We start from the raw sequence: 17,797 nt of genomic DNA, 5'->3' as shown, positions 1-17,797 counted from the left end.
GAATTGCATACTATTTTGATTCGTCAAAGATATTCTTAAATTATACCATAATTTGAAATACATACTTGAATTATTTTTCTTAACAGAAAAAACATCTCTCGATTATTTAAAATTTGACAACATTATTTCTTTTGTTAAAAATTGTCAAATATTAACAAATTCTTCACAAAATCATGTACGATTCACACAACTCTCAATAAAACTCTCTAAATCACCCCAATATAAACCAATTATGTTCATTCTACATATATCTAAAATATTGTGATTCTTTTTAGCAACAAGGTTTTGCATTGTCTTCCTTCTAATTAGCAATTCTGTTTTTATTTACTTTTCATTTGATTTCACATCGAAGAATTACAAATTGGAATGTTAACCCACCTTGTTTTATGTGGCAGTTAATGTCATAATATGATCAAAGTTAGCCTCATCTGTTTATACTTAATGAAAGTCTTTAATCTTAATCATTGTAATTTTAGTAATCAAGTTCGTTTGCTTTCAAGATCTGAATATCTTAATATTTGTTCCTAGTAGTAACAATACCACAAATCTAACCTGTGAAATTATTTCTGATAGACCCTCCGGCCAAGAACAATATTTCAAAACAGATTTAAAATATATAAAGTGAAAGAGGTTCAAACGAAAATGGTAAGAACAGAGAAACATTGACATCAAAATAGCCAAGAGAGTAATAAAATTGAGGAACAAGAAGAAAATAATTCCTAGTAATAAGAACAAAAAATAAGTGCATTAGGCATGGTTGTATGAGTGCTTAAATACTCAATATACACTTGAACAAATGCACTTTTATATATCATTTCTTCCAAAACTTGAAACTGCACTGACCACCTAGAAGAGTTATACGAAACGGTTTGACACACACAACTGTTCAACCTCCAGAACACGGATATACGATATAATAGGCATATGATCTCCAGCTACATTATGAACTAAGCATATATATATTGGTCTAAGATTAAATATGGCCGCAAGGAGCAAAATAATATAATATATGTGCAACGCCAAGGCAAAACATGTGGGCTGCACCAAACATACTCAAAAACTAAATCTGTGACAAACGCCTTAATATGCTTGGCCGGAAACACAGTCTCCTCAAATTGACAATTTCCTGAAGCAAGAAAGAACAAAATGTAACAACATAAAATCATCTCCAATGAAACATGATAATTAATGTGGAGATATTCTCGAGTTATGAATACGCACCTGTGTGTTATCATGATCATATTGAATCACAAAGAGACATCTGCAGCCCCTTATGTCATGAAATTTCTTTTGAATTTCTAGAATACGAGCTTCAACATATCTAGCATTGTCCTTCCCCTCCTGATTAAATCAAAATACGAAAAACCCATACTGTAACGAGTAAATATTATCTTCCTCCTAGAGGCCACAATGGTGAATTTATAGTCTCATTTTACACTCTATCAACAACACTAGCCCAAGAAGTTATTCGCTTTTCTAGTTGATCTCTTTTCCTAGAACAATAGGAAAAGAGATTTCCGTGGATGGAAGAACAGGGGTACCTGGAAGCACAAAGCAGAATCCCCAACCCTGACTTTGATACATTCTTTATTTTCAAGAGCTACAGATCGTTCACGGACTGACTTCCTTACATTTATCCACTCGTCCTCCTCTGGTCCAAATCCCACATATCTCACAAGAACTTCCTGCAGCACATAATATTTCACAAAATGTCAAGCAGCATTCACTTCCTGGATTCTATTTTGACTAGTGTTATTTCTAACATCTCCTTCAAGTATGCAGCAAATTCGATCAATTTGCACTACTTACAGGTTCTCCTGATTCAAGAAACCGGTGTGAGGTAAATGTATCAACATCGTACCTGTCAAACACCATAAGCATCTTACTTCATTAACCCCACCAACAGATGCATTCATTAAAGTGAAAAATACTAGGTAGTACTAAAGCATTAACAAAAAAATCATTAGCCTTTCATGAGAGTAAGAGCAGATTGTCACCACTGTGAATCAACTTTCAGTTCAAACACACAAGAAATACAGCGTTTAGGACATGGATATCTCCTTCCCTTCTTTTGCTCCTTTCTTTGTAAACGGGATAATGTGGGCCTGTCTGTTGAGGGTTAAGGTTTGATGAAGAAAAATTCTTCCAAAATTCTTGAATTTCAGTTTTGAATTGACAGGTATGAATCAAGCTACATTTCGTGGTTGTTGTCTGCTAAGAAATTCATGAAACAGCTCCAAAATAAAAGGGACTTAAGCTCCAATTTTAATCTAAAAACATTGGTTTCGTGAGTAATTATTCTGGAGCAAAAGCCTCTTAAGAAACAACACCCGTGGGTAGAGTGTATGCAGACCTTACCTCTCATAGAGGAGGAGAGGTTGTTTCCGAAACACCCCGGGTTCGAGTAGAGTAAATACAGTGTAGAGAATATAGCAACTAACAAGGTGAACCAACAATAGTGCAATGATTGAAGCACTGTAAACAACTGACGATGTACGGTATTAAAAATAAGACTACAATAACACCATGTGATAACAGGTACAAAAAGCCAAAGACTATATGAAAAGGCTAGTAATGAGAAAACCCCTAACTACCTACTAACCATCTATCCTTACCCGCGACCTCCATACCTTATGTGCCACATGACACTAGATGGTTATTGTCAAGCATCAGCTCTGAAGGAACAATATGTTGGGTAGCCCTACAAAATTTAATGACCTAAGCCGTAAATGGTGATAGAAGGGCTTGGATAATTCTAGCTATCAAGGACCAAAGAGTAAGAACTTCAAAATACATTTCCTTTAACATTCACCATATTGCATGTTTACAGGAAGGGAGGATCGTAATACAGCTGCGCTCTAAAACGTAAAATATTTTACAACCAACAATCATTGACCACAATTCTCACAAGGAAAAGCACCAAAAATTTAGAGAAAACTCCTAAAAATAAACAATAGAAAATTAAGATAGTGAATAGATGTTAATTTACAATAACATCATTCCGATGGAACCCTTTGAGATATTGACTTCACAATGGTGCCAGTGTAGTTGCTCAGCAGTAAAGAGAAACTTTCTTCTTTTCTATCATTTCTTTTTCTTTATTTTTAGATTCTTTTTACAGGTCAAAGAAGAGAGTCTAGAAACAGAAATATCCAAACAGCATTCCATTCTTGCATTTCATTTTAATGGCTTAATGCAGAAAAGTTGAAAATGCATCCAAAGTTAATGCTAAAGTGGTCGTGTAGCCAGTAATCATCTTTATTGATAAGAAAAAAGTTGAGACGTTCTGGCTTGCTAATGTAGGCTTACCACGCCCCATCTACTGAAGACCTAGCCTCAAATTGTAAGTCTGACAGATCTGGAATCTTCTTACCTGGAAAAGAATTTGTTGTACTATGTAAGTGACAAAATTAGCAGGTTTAGAAGTGAAGGGAGCATAAGTAGAACTAATTACTTGGCAAAAGAGAGTGGTTCAAAACAATGAAATATGTCCTTAGGTAATTCCTTATTTAGCAATTACTGACAAGATTTTCACAAACTGGATCCTTAAAGAAGTATACTTTTTCAGATGGAGGAAACCAACAAACAGTCTCTCCTTCACCATTGACATTCAATGCGAGTAGAATGTAACTTTTTTTTTTTGACAAGGACAAGTAGAATGTACCTTTAAATAAATCTTAAGACTTCCATTAGAGTTGATAAAAGTGATTGGCAAGAATAGGAGACAAAAGTAAGGCAGAATGAGCACAACAGACAAAATAGTTTGACTCTCTGTAGCTTAATGAACAAAGAAAACTACGAAAAAAGTATGGCATACAGAACAGGACCCAAAAGGAAATGAAACAATTTTGTCATTTGAGTGAACTTGTGAAACAACAGCAATACAGGGAGGATTATGAATTGATAGCAAAGGATAGAAGGCATGGTATATTTCCATCTCATCCTGTAAGAAGATCAGTCTCACGCAGAATTATCACAGATCATACAACTGACAGAAATTCTTTTTGCAAGTGAAACTTTTGAATTCCGTGCTTGGTGTTTGAGGTACTATTCACGAGAAGTAACTTTGAGCATCTTTCAAGGATAAGTCACCATACAAATGAGATAGAGGAACAAATCCAGTTATACTAAGAGAGATTAAGAACTTGGAGGCAAATGCGTAGAGGAAAATCTAACATGGATAACTGAATGAAAGACCAAATATTTACAATCAGTTTAATATCGGGGATGTTAAATTGCTGAATGTACTTGGAGCTTTAGAGATGTCAAAAGGCTCCGCATAGAGTAACATTGCAAAAGTTAATTTGACAACTGATCCAAAAATAAACTATACAATATCAACTAATGCATAACTCTAACAAAATTTCTGAACTAAGAACAAAACAATTATTTTTTTGAAATAGTGATTATTAAACATGAAGGCATGAGATATCCTTAATTTATATACATTATTATATTCTTGCGGTAGAGTAACATTTGTAGTGCTTTAGTCTCAACTCTAAACTTTTCAAATGGTCAGCCAGGGAAGAAAGAAGAGGTAGAAGGGAATTTCTGCACCCGCAAAACAATGTTCCATTAAAAACTATTATGTCAGATAATTTACTTTCATAACAAACATAGATCAACTGACACCTTCAGGCATATGAAATCTTTGTTTTTCTTCTTCTAAAGAACATTCTTTTGTCACATCAGGCAGTTTCCTCTTAGCCTCTGCTGAATTATACTTTGAGAGACAGCTTTTCTGCCTATTCTGGAGCCAAGTTTGGACCTAAATTCAAGAGAAATAGTAGGACTTAGTTCTATAAGGACATTCAACCAAGAATATCAGATACGGGAATAAGTACATTGAACTATGAACCTCAGTCCATTTCACGATTGGTTTTCCTGCACGACCTTTAGAGTGACTGCAAAAATGTAAAAGAATATGTTGATGACAAATTTATATAAAATATTGTTGTTGATCATTCAACAAGAAACAAAACATGATGTAGAAAGTGCAACTCACCTGAAAGCCCCTGCCAATTTCTTGCAGAAATGTTGGTCAAAATCATGTTCTTCTGATTGCTTAAGTTCGTTCTCCATTTTCTCAATCTGCTTGAATAACAAGATATGTGAAAAAATTGCGATTTACAAAATAGTAACTAAACAAAATTATTAATTCCAATATGTTTTGCTAAAGTTGCAGATGCACATCATTTTGCAAATTTCAAACAACAGCTAGTTCATAATGCCCAAAGAAGCCAACAGAGATATCATCGAGGTAAACCTCTCTCATTTTATTTGCTATTCGCATCTGCTGTTATAAGTGATCATTTTTTATTTTGTCCAATCTTGTACAAAAATGTAAACTGTTTCAAGTATGCATATTAATACGCCATTCACCTTGTAGATATATTGGACCTCTAAGGCTCAACATTAACTTCCTTAACGTATTGCTGGTTGCACAACTCTTCATAGACCACAACTTCTAAATTAAAATTTTGATTAAGTAGAAGGAAATATGCATTTACCTAGATTTTACACAACTTCTAATTTATACTATCAACCAACTGTCCTGCATTCTATTTTAGTGGTAAGAGGAAGGAGGACCACACCCCAATAAAACCAAAAACCCTTTCCGCAAGCCAAACCAACTGTGTGATGTAGAGCACTAAGAGGTCATTTGGTAGCTAGTTAAGAAGCAACTTAATAATATGATAAATTATACCTGCACAATTCTAACCAGCTACCAAACAAACCCTAACTACATCAATCTTTGTTCAGTTCCACAGGGCACTATAGAGTTTTTTATTTCTTTATGATTGTGGTGTCGGGGCCAACTTTCACGCACCTCGACTAATTCTACGGTACACTTGTCATCTCCCACCAGTAACAGGTATCAAGTACCTCTTGTCTACCAAGGGCAGGACATAGAGGAAGAATTGCCTAGTCTAAGTTTTGACCACTAAGCCACACCCTTGAGTGCAGCACAGTATAGAATATGTTCAACCATCTTCATGAATTAGACCAGACAATACGCATACATAAAACCAATTAATAAGACAGCTTATAAAGACTCCCAAAGAGAAATAAATACAATCTTCAAGTTAAGCCAAAAAAAGAAATAGGGGTTTCAAACACTTTTAACAAAACACACATGACACAACTATAAGCTCTTTTCTAAAAAAAGGGTTCACAAAAAAATTGCTGATTATGTCATACATCATCCAAAAACCTTTCATCTATTCTAATAATATTACTACTATGTCTTAACTCTGCATGCTCTCTAATACAATTTTGGAAAGGGAGACGTATATATTTTGATTATTCTACTGCAACAGAAAATTTTACATACATATAAACGATCAATTGTCTCGAATGCCCAGTAAGGCCAAACTTAAAAAAAAGTTTTTTTAAGAAAAAATAAAATGGGACCAAGAAAAACAAAATTTTGAAATGGGTAAAGCACCTCCGCTTCTGTAAAGCCAGAAAATGGTTGCCTGTGTCTGGGACGAAGCTCCATTGAAGGATAAGATCAAAGGGTCATCGCCGAAAAGCTCTTTAACAATGGTAGAAATTGAGTGACACTGGGTTTTGAGCGCCTTCTTGTGTTCTGTTTTCCTATTTTTTAGGGGTGTGTTTGGGTTCAAACAAGAATGGAGTAATTTAAGGGGAAAAAATATATATTGCAGAAATAAGATGGAGAAAAGAACATTTCAGAAACTTCGAAACTATTTTGGGGAACCTTCAAATAAATTTCACCCAAGTTCCTACCCTCTTCATATCTTCTGAATGAGATATTATTGAGAAAAAAAAATTAAGATAAAAAATGTACTTAAAATTAAGGGGCTGTTTTGTACAAATATCAATAATGTAGGGATTAGTAATGCATAAATTAGTAATGTAGAAATTAGTAAGGATTAGTAATGTGAATATTACTTTTTATTAAGTGTTTGATTCATGATTCTCATCTAATTTTCGGTTTGATTTAAAACTTTACAAAAGATTTCTTTCGTATTATACTTGAATTATTATGAAATTTTCTATTTTATATAATTGAGTCAATATAAATAACCTTCGAAAGATATTTTTTTTTATAGGACTTTCTATTTCATTTGACTATTCGAATTAAATAATAGGTCTAACTCATTGATGGCCCCCTAAAGCTGGCACAAACTTTCACTTGGGCACATTAACTAGATTTTATTCATTTTAGACACCTTATTTCAAGTTTATTGTGTCATTTTGACATTTTTTCACAATAAGTAAAAAATTTAAAGTGAGTGTAACTCATTCGTTGATGACGTGTCAAAGTACAAAATTAAATAAGGACATTTATCATTTGACACAAAGACAAATCTTTAACAATGAATTTTGAATAAAACTAAAAATTAGTCAATGAATCAATGACACCTGACATTTTTGCCCAAATAATTATTAGAGAGGACTAAATTATTTTTTTTAAAAAAAAATTACTTTTGCAGAACTCCCCCCACCCACCCACCCCAACCCTTGTCGTCTTCTCTAACAAATTAAATCCAACCCTCTTTGTCTTCTCCGCCAACCGTCGTATCTTTATGCTTTTTAGTTTTATTAGTAGGATGATTCCATTATAAACTAAAAAAGTGGTCATTTTTTCTTCTTCTAAACTAAGGACTGTCATTTTAATAAAGAATTTGAGATAATAATTGAGGTCAAATTATACTCAATCAATTGTCAAATCTAGAAAAAAAATTGTTAGTGAAGTCGTAATGATGACTTTCAACCATATAATTTGAACTATTATGATTTAACAATAAAATTCTTTACCAATTTGACCATCAAATTTAATCCACTATCCACATAGAGAAGTTTAAATAAACTCTAAAATCACTCTCAACACTTTTCACCAGTGAAGAACCTTAAGGTAAGGGAAAATGGTGGCCCAAAAATAGGAAAGAAGAAGGAAAAAAATAAAAATTGGCTTAAAATGCCTTCACACACTTTTTATAATTGTATTATACTCATCATATCATATCAGCAAAAATGTTAAAATAACATAATAAGACTTGATATAAGGTGTTTAAAATGAACAAAACTTATTTAAGGTGTCTAAGTGAAAATATGTGTCGACTTTAAGAGGTCACCAATGGTTAAAGTCTAAATACTAATATTTGAGGATTGTTATTTATTATGAGGTGTGATGTATCATTATTGAGATCCTTAATGTCATGATGTTATTTCTAATTTCTTGTTGATCAAATATATTTTGAAATTTGACCTAAATTTAAGGATAGTTAAATTGTTCAAATACCTTAATCTTTTTTTTTAAAAAAAATAGTTCAAGTAATCAATCGACGAACTACATTAAATAAGAAAAACCCCAAAAAATGGAAAATAAATATTAGTGAAATCATCAAATTACACTAAATGGATTTGGAGAATTAAAAAAATATTTATAATCATTCGAACTTATCTATATATATAATATGAGAAGTAAAAATACCTACGTGTCAACACGATAAAAACAGAATTTATTAATTATTAAAATTATTTTTGAAATATATATATTAATATAAAGCAGGAACATAAGCCCGCTGATGTGACACCCTTCATAGGTCAGGAATCACATTTACTATTATTATTAATTTTTTGGAGGGGGGGGGAGGATTTTCCCTCTTAAGTTTTTCAATTATATTGAACTAGTGTACTTAGCCGCTCTTTGCGCGGTTATGAAAAGAATTAAAATGAAATTACATATCAATATCAATAAGTACTTAAATAAAAGGATTTTTTTGTTAATAACTTTAGAAGAGAAGCTATGAAAAATATTTATATTAAATATGAAATTCATAAGAAATAAATGTATGTGAACTTCGAAAAGTTAAATATTAAAATTAAATTTCATAGAGAAAAAAGAGAAGGTAATAAGAATTAGGTAATATTAGAACTACTAAAATGTAAACTTGTGATCATTTTTTTCTTTTTTTATTTGAAATTTTTTAATATATATATTTATGTAAACTTGAAATTTGATCGTTCTTTTATGCTTATTTGTAATCTTTTTAATTATATTCTTAGTGTTGACACCCAATTTTGACCGATCTTTAACCATTTTTAGGATTATATTCGACTAAATACGTATTTTAAAATTTACTTAAAGTTTTAAAGTTTTAGTCAATTTTTTCTCAAAATTATATATTTTAGTATCATTTACTTTATAAAATTATTGTAAATATTATTATATTATTAAAATTATTAATGAATTTCAAATGTTTTAAAATTTAAATGATTTTCAATTATACAAAATATTTTAGAAATTATTTAAGTTCTAGCCTATTTTATTCTAATTTCTTTCAATTCTAGCCACTCCAATTAAATTTTATTACAATCATAGCCATCTCTTCCTTTCAATTCTAGCCAATTTTAATTGCAATTTTAGCCACTCCGTATCTAACTCATCTAATTTCAAGAAATCATCTTTTGATCTCATCCGTCTATTTAATTAATAAATCCTAGATCGAATCCTAACCCTTCGTCTCTATCTAAACCGATGGTTGTGATTAAATCTCCCATTCTCTTTCTTCAACACCAAAAGACCCTAAAACCTAAAATTTTAATTCATTCTCTTCCTCCCCCCCTCTCTCCAAGCCGCCAACCCTCCTCTCTCTTCCCCCCTCTCCTTGGCAGCCTCCACTCCCTCCTTTCTCCCTCTCTCCACCTCCCTCGTCTTCTTTCCCCCTCTTCTCCGACCAACCAACAGCCGCCGGAAGCAGCAGCTTCCCGTCGCTCTTCCTCTCTTCCCTCTCCCCTTCTCTCCTCTTCTCATCTCCGACGAAGACAGGCTCCATCGGCGTGAACCAGCAGCAGCCAACAGCTGCAGCTCTGGCCGGCGACAGCCACCAGACGAGCAGCGAGCGGCGTCAACCACCAGCCCAAAGTCACTGGCAGCGTGTCTCTCTCCCTTTCGTTCCTCTTCCTTCACCCGTCTCCCCTCTCCCGTCAATCCCCTCCTCCCTCTTCTCCTCTCCCTCTCGCTCCTTCTCTCCTTCCCGTTTTCCCCTTCCTCTTCTCCTTTTCTTTTCCTCTTCTTTTTTTTGCAGAGACAGGCAGCATCTTCGACCGGACAGCAGCCACTAGCGACAGCAGCTCCGGCAAAGATGAGCAGGAAAACCAGCTAGCAAATAAGTGAACTCCAGCGATGTTTTCGAAAGTTTCAAGGGGATTAAAAGACGGATTTTTAACAAGATCCGTCCGGGTACATTTCTTTTAAATTATACCTCATTTTTTTGTCTTTGTTCTTCTTTTATTTTGTAAGTTGGCTATGCATAGTTCAGTCTCAATTTTAGTTACTATCTTATCTTAATCTTACTCCGCAAATTTTATGATATTGTGTGTTTTCAAAATAGTATTCATTGTGACTTGGAATGTCAATATATATCTATGTTACATGCTTCTGTCGTTACTGTGTTATGGTTTTATGATATCGATTTAGTTGGTTCTTGATTTAAGGTTGATAATTTGGAATGATAAAATTGTTCCCTTAGCTAATTTTTTGGTGACTCTGATTCAAGAATGTTAAAATGGAATTTCATGGCTTGTGACTTGTCTCCGCTTAATTAAGTTGTTAATGTATTTAGGATCTGTTTAATTTGTTATTTGTTTTTATATTGTAAATTTTTTTTTTTAAAAAAAAATGACGAATTGTATCCGTTCTTGATTTGAGTTGTGATATTGTCTTTCCGTAAACATATCTCCTTATTTATGTGTATTGATTGTTACTTCATTCGTCTTTATTAAAAATTTTGTTTGGGTAAGATAAAAATGATTTTGGCTCCTTTGAAATAAGGAAATATCATTGATTGATCCTCCTTTCCTTACTTCAAAATTGACTGATTTCTTACTTGCTTATATATGGTAGAATAATATTGGTTTGGCTCTTCTTTATTTAAGGAAAAAAATATATTACTCTATTAATTTATTCTTACTTGTTTATATTTGGTAATGAAATATTTTTTTTTAAAATCTGATTTTGGCCCTCTTTTTCAATAAGGAAAACAATATATTTAATTGACTCCTTTAAATATTTATTTTCCTTATTTGTTTCCCCCTCCTTGCTATATAAATAAGACCCCCTCCCTTCATTATGTCATGAACTCACACACTTATTCACTCTCAATCAAAATTTCTCTCATCACTCTCCCTTCTCTCATTGCTCTCTTGCTACTTTAACAATACATTGAGAATCCGGTAAATATTCAAGTGTTCTTCTTTGCTATTTTGCTACTTTAAAAGTTGAATCAATTTGTTTTGCTTAACCGGTTAGTATTTTTAACATTTATACTATCTTTACATTCACACATTTGTGTAAGCTATTGTCTGGTTTTTTTATATGCAGAATTCGTCATTAAATAATTGCATATTGTCTCACCTTGACTAATAAGTGTGATTACTTGTGTAGTTATTTGATTACTTTGACAGGTTTCAAACTTGAAGTTCAAGTTGTTAAAACACCTAATCAGCCTACTAAATTATTATGATTTTATTTTAACATTAAAAATTAATGGAATCTAGTTTATTATTTTTTAGACTTATTAACAAAGCATCAAACAATTGATTGGATTATAACACCTACAAACAATAATTCTAGGTGATTAAAGACAAACCTATAGGCATGATTTCTAAAAATTTAATGAACAAGTAAGCAATATAAATCCCCCTCCCCTAGACGATCCCCCAAATAAATTTATATATATGATCTTTAGTATTCAACTTGAACTTCAAGTTTGAAACCTGTCAAAGTAATCAAATAACTACACACAAAGGCATAGCCGTTTCTGTTGAAAGGGATTCGATGTTTGAATTTCAAAATGGGCCGAATTTTGCATGCCCCGCTTTCCCTTCGAAACCCTAATTGTTTTCCTATTTAAACCCCATCTTCCTTCAAACAAAGGGGGGACGATTTAGTTGGGAAAAATCTTGAGGAGAGAAATTTTTGCTTTTCCGTCTGTTATAGAAGCACAGAAGGGAAATTTCGTATCTAAAAAGTTTTGGGTTGGAAATCTGGGTGGGGAAAATTGTGGTGAAAGAAGAAACTTGGCTGGATTTCTGTTCCTATAGTATCGATAAATACAGCGGAGTTTTCTTCCTTCCTAAAGATTTCATCTGCTTCCAAGCTCATTTTCATAACAACACAAGGGTTTTTCTTTGTTTTCTCTTTTGGGTTCTGGTTGAGAAGCTCCAAAACAATGGAAGGATTTAGGTTTGCTCGGTTTTCCTGCTTTCCGTCACCCCTGTTTCTGCTCGTGGGAATCCTTAAGACCGCCTTCCGGTGTTGAAGTCTCCCGCTGCTCATCGTCGTCCCACTTCGCTGCTCTAAGAAAGGTAATCTTGCCTCCTCTCATATCCGATTTCACTGTGGCATGTTGTGTTTGTCCAACACTCGATACAGGGTCTATTAGTAAAAATGTTTGGTTCTTTGGTTCGAACACTTGTTTTAATCTTGTTCTCTGCTGAGTTTTGGTTTTAGACAATAAGCATAAGTGCGACGTTTGTGAATGTTCATCTTCGAAGTTTGATATTGATTGTTATGTCTAGTTATTTTGGTTCTGTATCTCTATAACCAGCCGACCCATGACCTTGTTTCCACAAGAAATGATTTGGGGTTCAGTCGATAAATGGTTTCACTTTCTGGTTAATCTCTTAGTGTTGTAAAATCTGATTCTCTCTATTGATTTGGATTCATATATTTATCTATTAAGCTTCTCAAATAGATCCTCTCTTTGTCAGTATATTCGCGACTGTTTTAAAACTCGTGTGATAAAAAAATGTTTGTTCTTATTTGTCCTTTTTTTTCATTAGTAAGAGTTAGATCGATTACTCTTCTTCTGTTTTAGCCTTAAACATGTGTTAAATATGTGTGAGGGTAATGGATGCCTTTGGACGTTGTATTTTAATCCAAGATTGTTATTTGTTTGTTCTTCTCCATATTTTGCGGTTATAGCTCATTTAGCTCTCAAGTCGTCTCCCTCGTCTTAATTTATCTTCTGTTTGTTCTGGATATGAGTAATGTTGTGCATTTCGAGTTGAATAGATGGAATAAGAGGTCAATATCTTGTTTGAGCGATTATTTTTGCCACTGTTAAGGGAGTTATTGTATCTTATTTGTTATCGTTCATTTAGATACTTTGTTAGGCTGTTTTTCATAAGTGTATGCACATATTATTGTTGCTGTCTAAAGTTTGCTGCCAGTTATTTCATCCATAAGATACGTGTGAGGTTATGGAAAAGTAAATGGAGGGAGTATCAACCCATGGGTTGTCATTTGTTTTCCTTCATGATAGTTTGTTGCTTGTATGCCCAAGACTTATATGCTTCAATATGAGTGTGCTTCCTTTTATGTGTTGTTTGGTTCATTCGATTGAGTAAATATCATAATCTCAAAATGCATTTTCTTTTTATATCTCTTTAGGCTGCCATTCATCCTACTAATGTTATTCTTGTTCTTTTTTTGTGTGTGACATCATCTCGAGTCCATTTGAGATTCCTCTTCCTCTATGCATTCGAAAGAGCCATAAAGGCTCAAAGTTCCTTATTTCGAGTCAACTATCAAGACAGACGGTCAAATGCCATGAAGATTGGGAGAAAGTCACAGAAGGCGAATTCGAAGAATTTGTTTATGTTTATTTTCTTGTATTTTTTTATTTGTAATGGGCCTAAGCCCTTGTCGTTTTATTTCCTTGTAGTTATTCTTGTATGATTAGACTAGGACAGGTAAAAATGGGGTGAAAACCCAAAAGCCGGTGGGTCCAAACTTCGGTCAAGGCGAACAGAACCGAAATTGGACCCAAATCTCTTTCCCTCTCTCTCTTTACTATTTGTTGACGTGTTTGCTTGAACGCCGTTAGTTTAGGGTTAGAAAAACTCCAAACCCCATCGAACGCCTTTTGCTTTATCAACAAAATAAAAATTGAAACTTCAAAATGATTAAAGATTTAAACTTGAAAGTTGCTTAAGTTTAAAGGGTTCATGTAAAATTTAAATTTCAAAAACAAATTGCAAATTAGTAAAGTTCGTCTATTTGAAATCTTTAATAAGTTCAATTTCAAAATTGTAAAAGTTAAAACAAAATAGTCAAATAAGTTAATCGCCGGAAACCGTAAGTTAGCGGAGTATCTTAGGTGCCTTAAACACCTTCCTAAGATACTAATAGGAATCTCGAACCCTTAAAATGTTTCAAAACAATTTTTCTGTTTAAGTTGTTTAGAAACAAAGTTTTCTTGATTTTTCTTAAAAATTAAGTGGCGACTCCTAAAAGTCAAAAATACCTTTAAAATAAAACGAACTCTTTTCGAAAATCATTTTTTTCGATAAAATATTAACAATGTTATAACTTTTAGCATCATTTTGTAGAATAAGGATTAATTTGTTCATATCATTTAGATTCACAAAAAGCATGCATATGTGTTACTCCTTCTTTTGAACACCTAGAAATCATGTCTATAGGCTTGTAAATAATCTTTAACAAAATTTGTTTGTGCATATTTGTGCCCTCCCCCTAAAATTAGTTAATATCATTAGAAATCCTATTTGTCTTCTTGAAGATTTCCGCATTCATTATGCAACATGTTTTTTTTTACTAAATTAGAATCATTTTATGCATTTAGCAAATTACTTAGATTTTAAAAATATTTCATATCAAAACCTTGCAACATAATTTTCTTTAAAAAAAAAAGTCATTATTCAATCTTCCTTTAAAATTTTGGATTGATTATGACTTTGTTTATTTTAAAAAATAAATTATAAGCACTATCTCCTAACCTATCGTTAGTGGAAAAGTCAAAGGAACTACGAGGTCTAGTTCCAATTTTTTAAACCTGACGCGTCTCCGGAAGTACCACCTACCCATGAATTTCAAAAGAAATTATGTGCATTTATATGTAAATGTTTATGTGCCTACGTGTAAACTAAATCTTTTAAATCATTTTTCAAAAACATAAACTATTTTTTTTAGACCGACCTCAAATCAAAATTGTTTCTATGGTGGAGGAGCGCGATCAACCATATCGTGGCGTCATCCGTACAAAGAAACAAACATTTTTTTTTAAATAAAAAATTTCATATTCAAAACTTGCTCAATTTTCAAAACTTTACTTTCTCACATATTAATTGCCTAATATTACAAACTTAGTTTATAACATAGTATCACATGCTTAAATAAAAATAAAACTTGATTGTTTATTTATTGCTATCACCTACCTTGCATGCTCAAATTAATGAAAATAGTATTAATTTTTTTGTATTTGTTATCACTTAGCGAGTTTAAATAAATTAATAAATGAAGTGACCTATTTGCTACTTGTAATCCCCACATAGATTGCATGAGATACGGCCGGGACCCACACTTGTGGACCTCGAGGGATGCTTAACGCCTTCCCCTCGAGGTAATTAGAACCCTTACCCTAATCTCTGGCTCGTTGACCTTAGTTAGACTTAATTAGGTTAGATAGGTGCCCTAACGCGCCTTAATTCGTTAGGTGGCGACTCCAAACTCAAAAATCCCAAAAGAGTTGTTAGGTCGTGCACAAAACCCGTTTTCTGCGAAAATGGGGCGCGACACTTAGTATAATTTTTTGACAATGTATAACTCGGATTTCTATTAATAGTTAGTATTTATGAATATAGTTAGCCAACAATATTATTAATCATTATCCACAATTACTATTACTTGTCCTCGTCATCACCCAATCATCACATGTTTTAATTATTTTATTGTACAATATTAAATTAATCTAATATTTGTATTAATAACTTTTTACTAATTAAATTTTAAATTAAAAAAATTTTACATATTTAAATGATGAAAAATAACAATGTTAATTAGTTAAATTCCATATATGATTATCATTATTATCATTATACTTAGGTTTAGATATCCAAAAATTTTTTGGGATATATTGGGGAAAAAATGTAAATTTTAAAAATAACGCAAAAGAGAACAAAAGAGAAAATTAATTATGCAAAAAGATTCAAAAAAATGATACATAAAAAATTCCTGTTTCTCTTAATTTCGTTTGACTTAAACACAAAAATATTAAAAAGTATATTTCACATTTTAAATGAATATTACTTTTACTATAATAAATTTCTAAGAATAAAGAGTCATGGTAATTAAGAGGATTAATAATATGGCTTTGAACTTGTTTGTAACATAATAAAATTAATATTTTTACATTATTACACTAATAAAGAATATTAATTATAGAAAATAAAAAGAAAAACAACTTAGAGTTATTGAGAAAAATATTTTATTATAAGTAAATAGAAAGGAAGGAAACCAACTATATTTTTAAAATTATAAATTAATCGCAATTTTGAAATAACTTGAGAACTCCTCGGTATAATATAAACAAATTATCTAAGAATCATATAGAGGACTAAAGAGAATAAACTAAATATTTTTCTTAAAAAAAAAATTGGATTTCTATCTTCATGAACACAAACAAATAAAACTAAATGTATGATTTCAACAAAGAAAGAATTGTAATTATACTAGACATATCAAATTATTTTCCTTGTAAATTCAAATTATGCAAGAATGTTTAACCATTTTCATTGTAAATATATCTCCTATAATCAGCAAAAACTAATTAAATAAGTTAAAAAATTATCTACCAGTAGAAGAAAAAGATAAAGAATAAGGAGAAAATTGCATTTAAACACATATAATTATTTTTGACTAAACATAAATATTTCAAAAGGAAATGATATATAGAAACTAGAGTCATCAATATGGGCTAGCTCCGTTGGGTCGGTCTGGCCTAACCCAGGATTTAATAGGGCTGTGCTAAGATTTTTGGAGCCCATTTAAGAAAAGGACTTTTTAGCCCGGCCAGAATAAGTCTGCTCATTTGGGGGGCTTGAGAAATATCGGTAGGGCAAGCCCGTGGGCTAATAAAAATTAATTAAAATATAATATAATATTAAAATTTAAAAATAAAGAGAGTCCAAAATCAAAACAATTAGGTTTAATATTTCTATTTAGATATTTATACTTTTAGTTGAAAAAGAATTAATAAATATCAAGAAAAATGCACAAGTACCCCCTAGACTATGACCAAATTTTCAGAGACACACCTTAACTAAACTAAGATCCTATTACCCCCTGAACTTTTTTTTATAATTTTATACACCTTTTGTCTTATGTGGCACTCTATGTGACTCCATGCAATTGAGGCGCGTCACAGATATTTGGATGTCACGTAAGCCAAAGAGATACACAAAATTATAAAATAAAAATAAAAATTAGGGGGGTAATACGACCTTAATAAGTTGTGTCTTTGGAATTTCGGTCATAGTCTAGGGGTACTTGTGCATTTTTCCTAAATATTATAAATATAATTTTATTTGTGAATTTGATTAACAAGTAGTGACATTAAGGTCTCATTTGTTTCTATTAAGATTAAGACGTCTGAATTTGAATACGCATTTAAATATTAGGATGTGCATTAAGATCTAAATGTGTAAATCTGAATATTAAAATATTGTCTCTGAATTTAAACACTAAATTATTGGGACAATTTAAAATCAACATATGAATGCACATATGAAATTAAACGTTATATCAATAAAATATTATCAAAACCTTGTTAGTAAAATAGTTTTTTTTCATATAAAATAATAATTTGAACTTTTTTTACCGTAACAAAATAATATGATTTATCTTTTAAGAACTCATCAAGTTACATCATTAATATGATTATTTTTTACACTCAAATACTTTAAGAATCTAATATAATGCAATTTAAAATAGTTTATATAGAGTAGTAAATATATAGTT

The 17,797-nt window shown here is 31.9% G+C and overlaps 1 protein-coding gene across 1 annotated transcript; it reads right to left on the bottom strand.

Moving 5' to 3' along the window:
• Window positions 1-726: 726 nt before the first annotated feature.
• LOC101249746 (protein SAWADEE HOMEODOMAIN HOMOLOG 2-like) lies at window positions 727-6,822 on the bottom strand. The gene is made up of 9 exons (XM_004245102.5): window positions 6,449-6,822; window positions 5,006-5,091; window positions 4,859-4,904; window positions 4,633-4,768; window positions 3,310-3,373; window positions 1,810-1,861; window positions 1,542-1,685; window positions 1,222-1,341; window positions 727-1,126 (listed from the first exon to the last, which is right to left on the bottom strand). Exons 1-9 carry the CDS (start codon window positions 6,500-6,502, stop codon window positions 1,061-1,063), a joined length of 768 nt encoding a protein of 255 aa, XP_004245150.1. The 5' UTR covers window positions 6,503-6,822; the 3' UTR covers window positions 727-1,060.
• Window positions 6,823-17,797: the final 10,975 nt, after the last annotated feature.

The sequence above is a fragment of the Solanum lycopersicum genome, chromosome 8 (genome assembly GCF_036512215.1).
Source record: "Solanum lycopersicum chromosome 8, SLM_r2.1".
Lineage (NCBI taxonomy): Eukaryota > Viridiplantae > Streptophyta > Magnoliopsida > Solanales > Solanaceae > Solanum > Solanum lycopersicum.
This window is presented reverse-complemented; position numbering and strand designations above follow the sequence as displayed.

What these genes read in the sequence shown, in the direction of transcription:
- LOC101249746 (XM_004245102.5), bottom strand. Translation starts at nt 6,502, where the DNA reads ATGGAGCTTCGTCCCAGACACAGGCAACCATTTTCTGGCTTTACAGAA. An exon ending in TTCTTGAATCAGGAGAACCT is followed by an intron (nt 1,686 to 1,809) that starts GTAAGTAGTGCA and finishes TATGTGCTGCAG; the next exon opens with GAAGTTCTTGTGAGATATGT. An exon ending in ATTCTGCTTTGTGCTTCCAG is followed by an intron (nt 1,342 to 1,541) that starts GTACCCCTGTTC and finishes TGATTTAATCAG; the next exon opens with GAGGGGAAGGACAATGCTAG.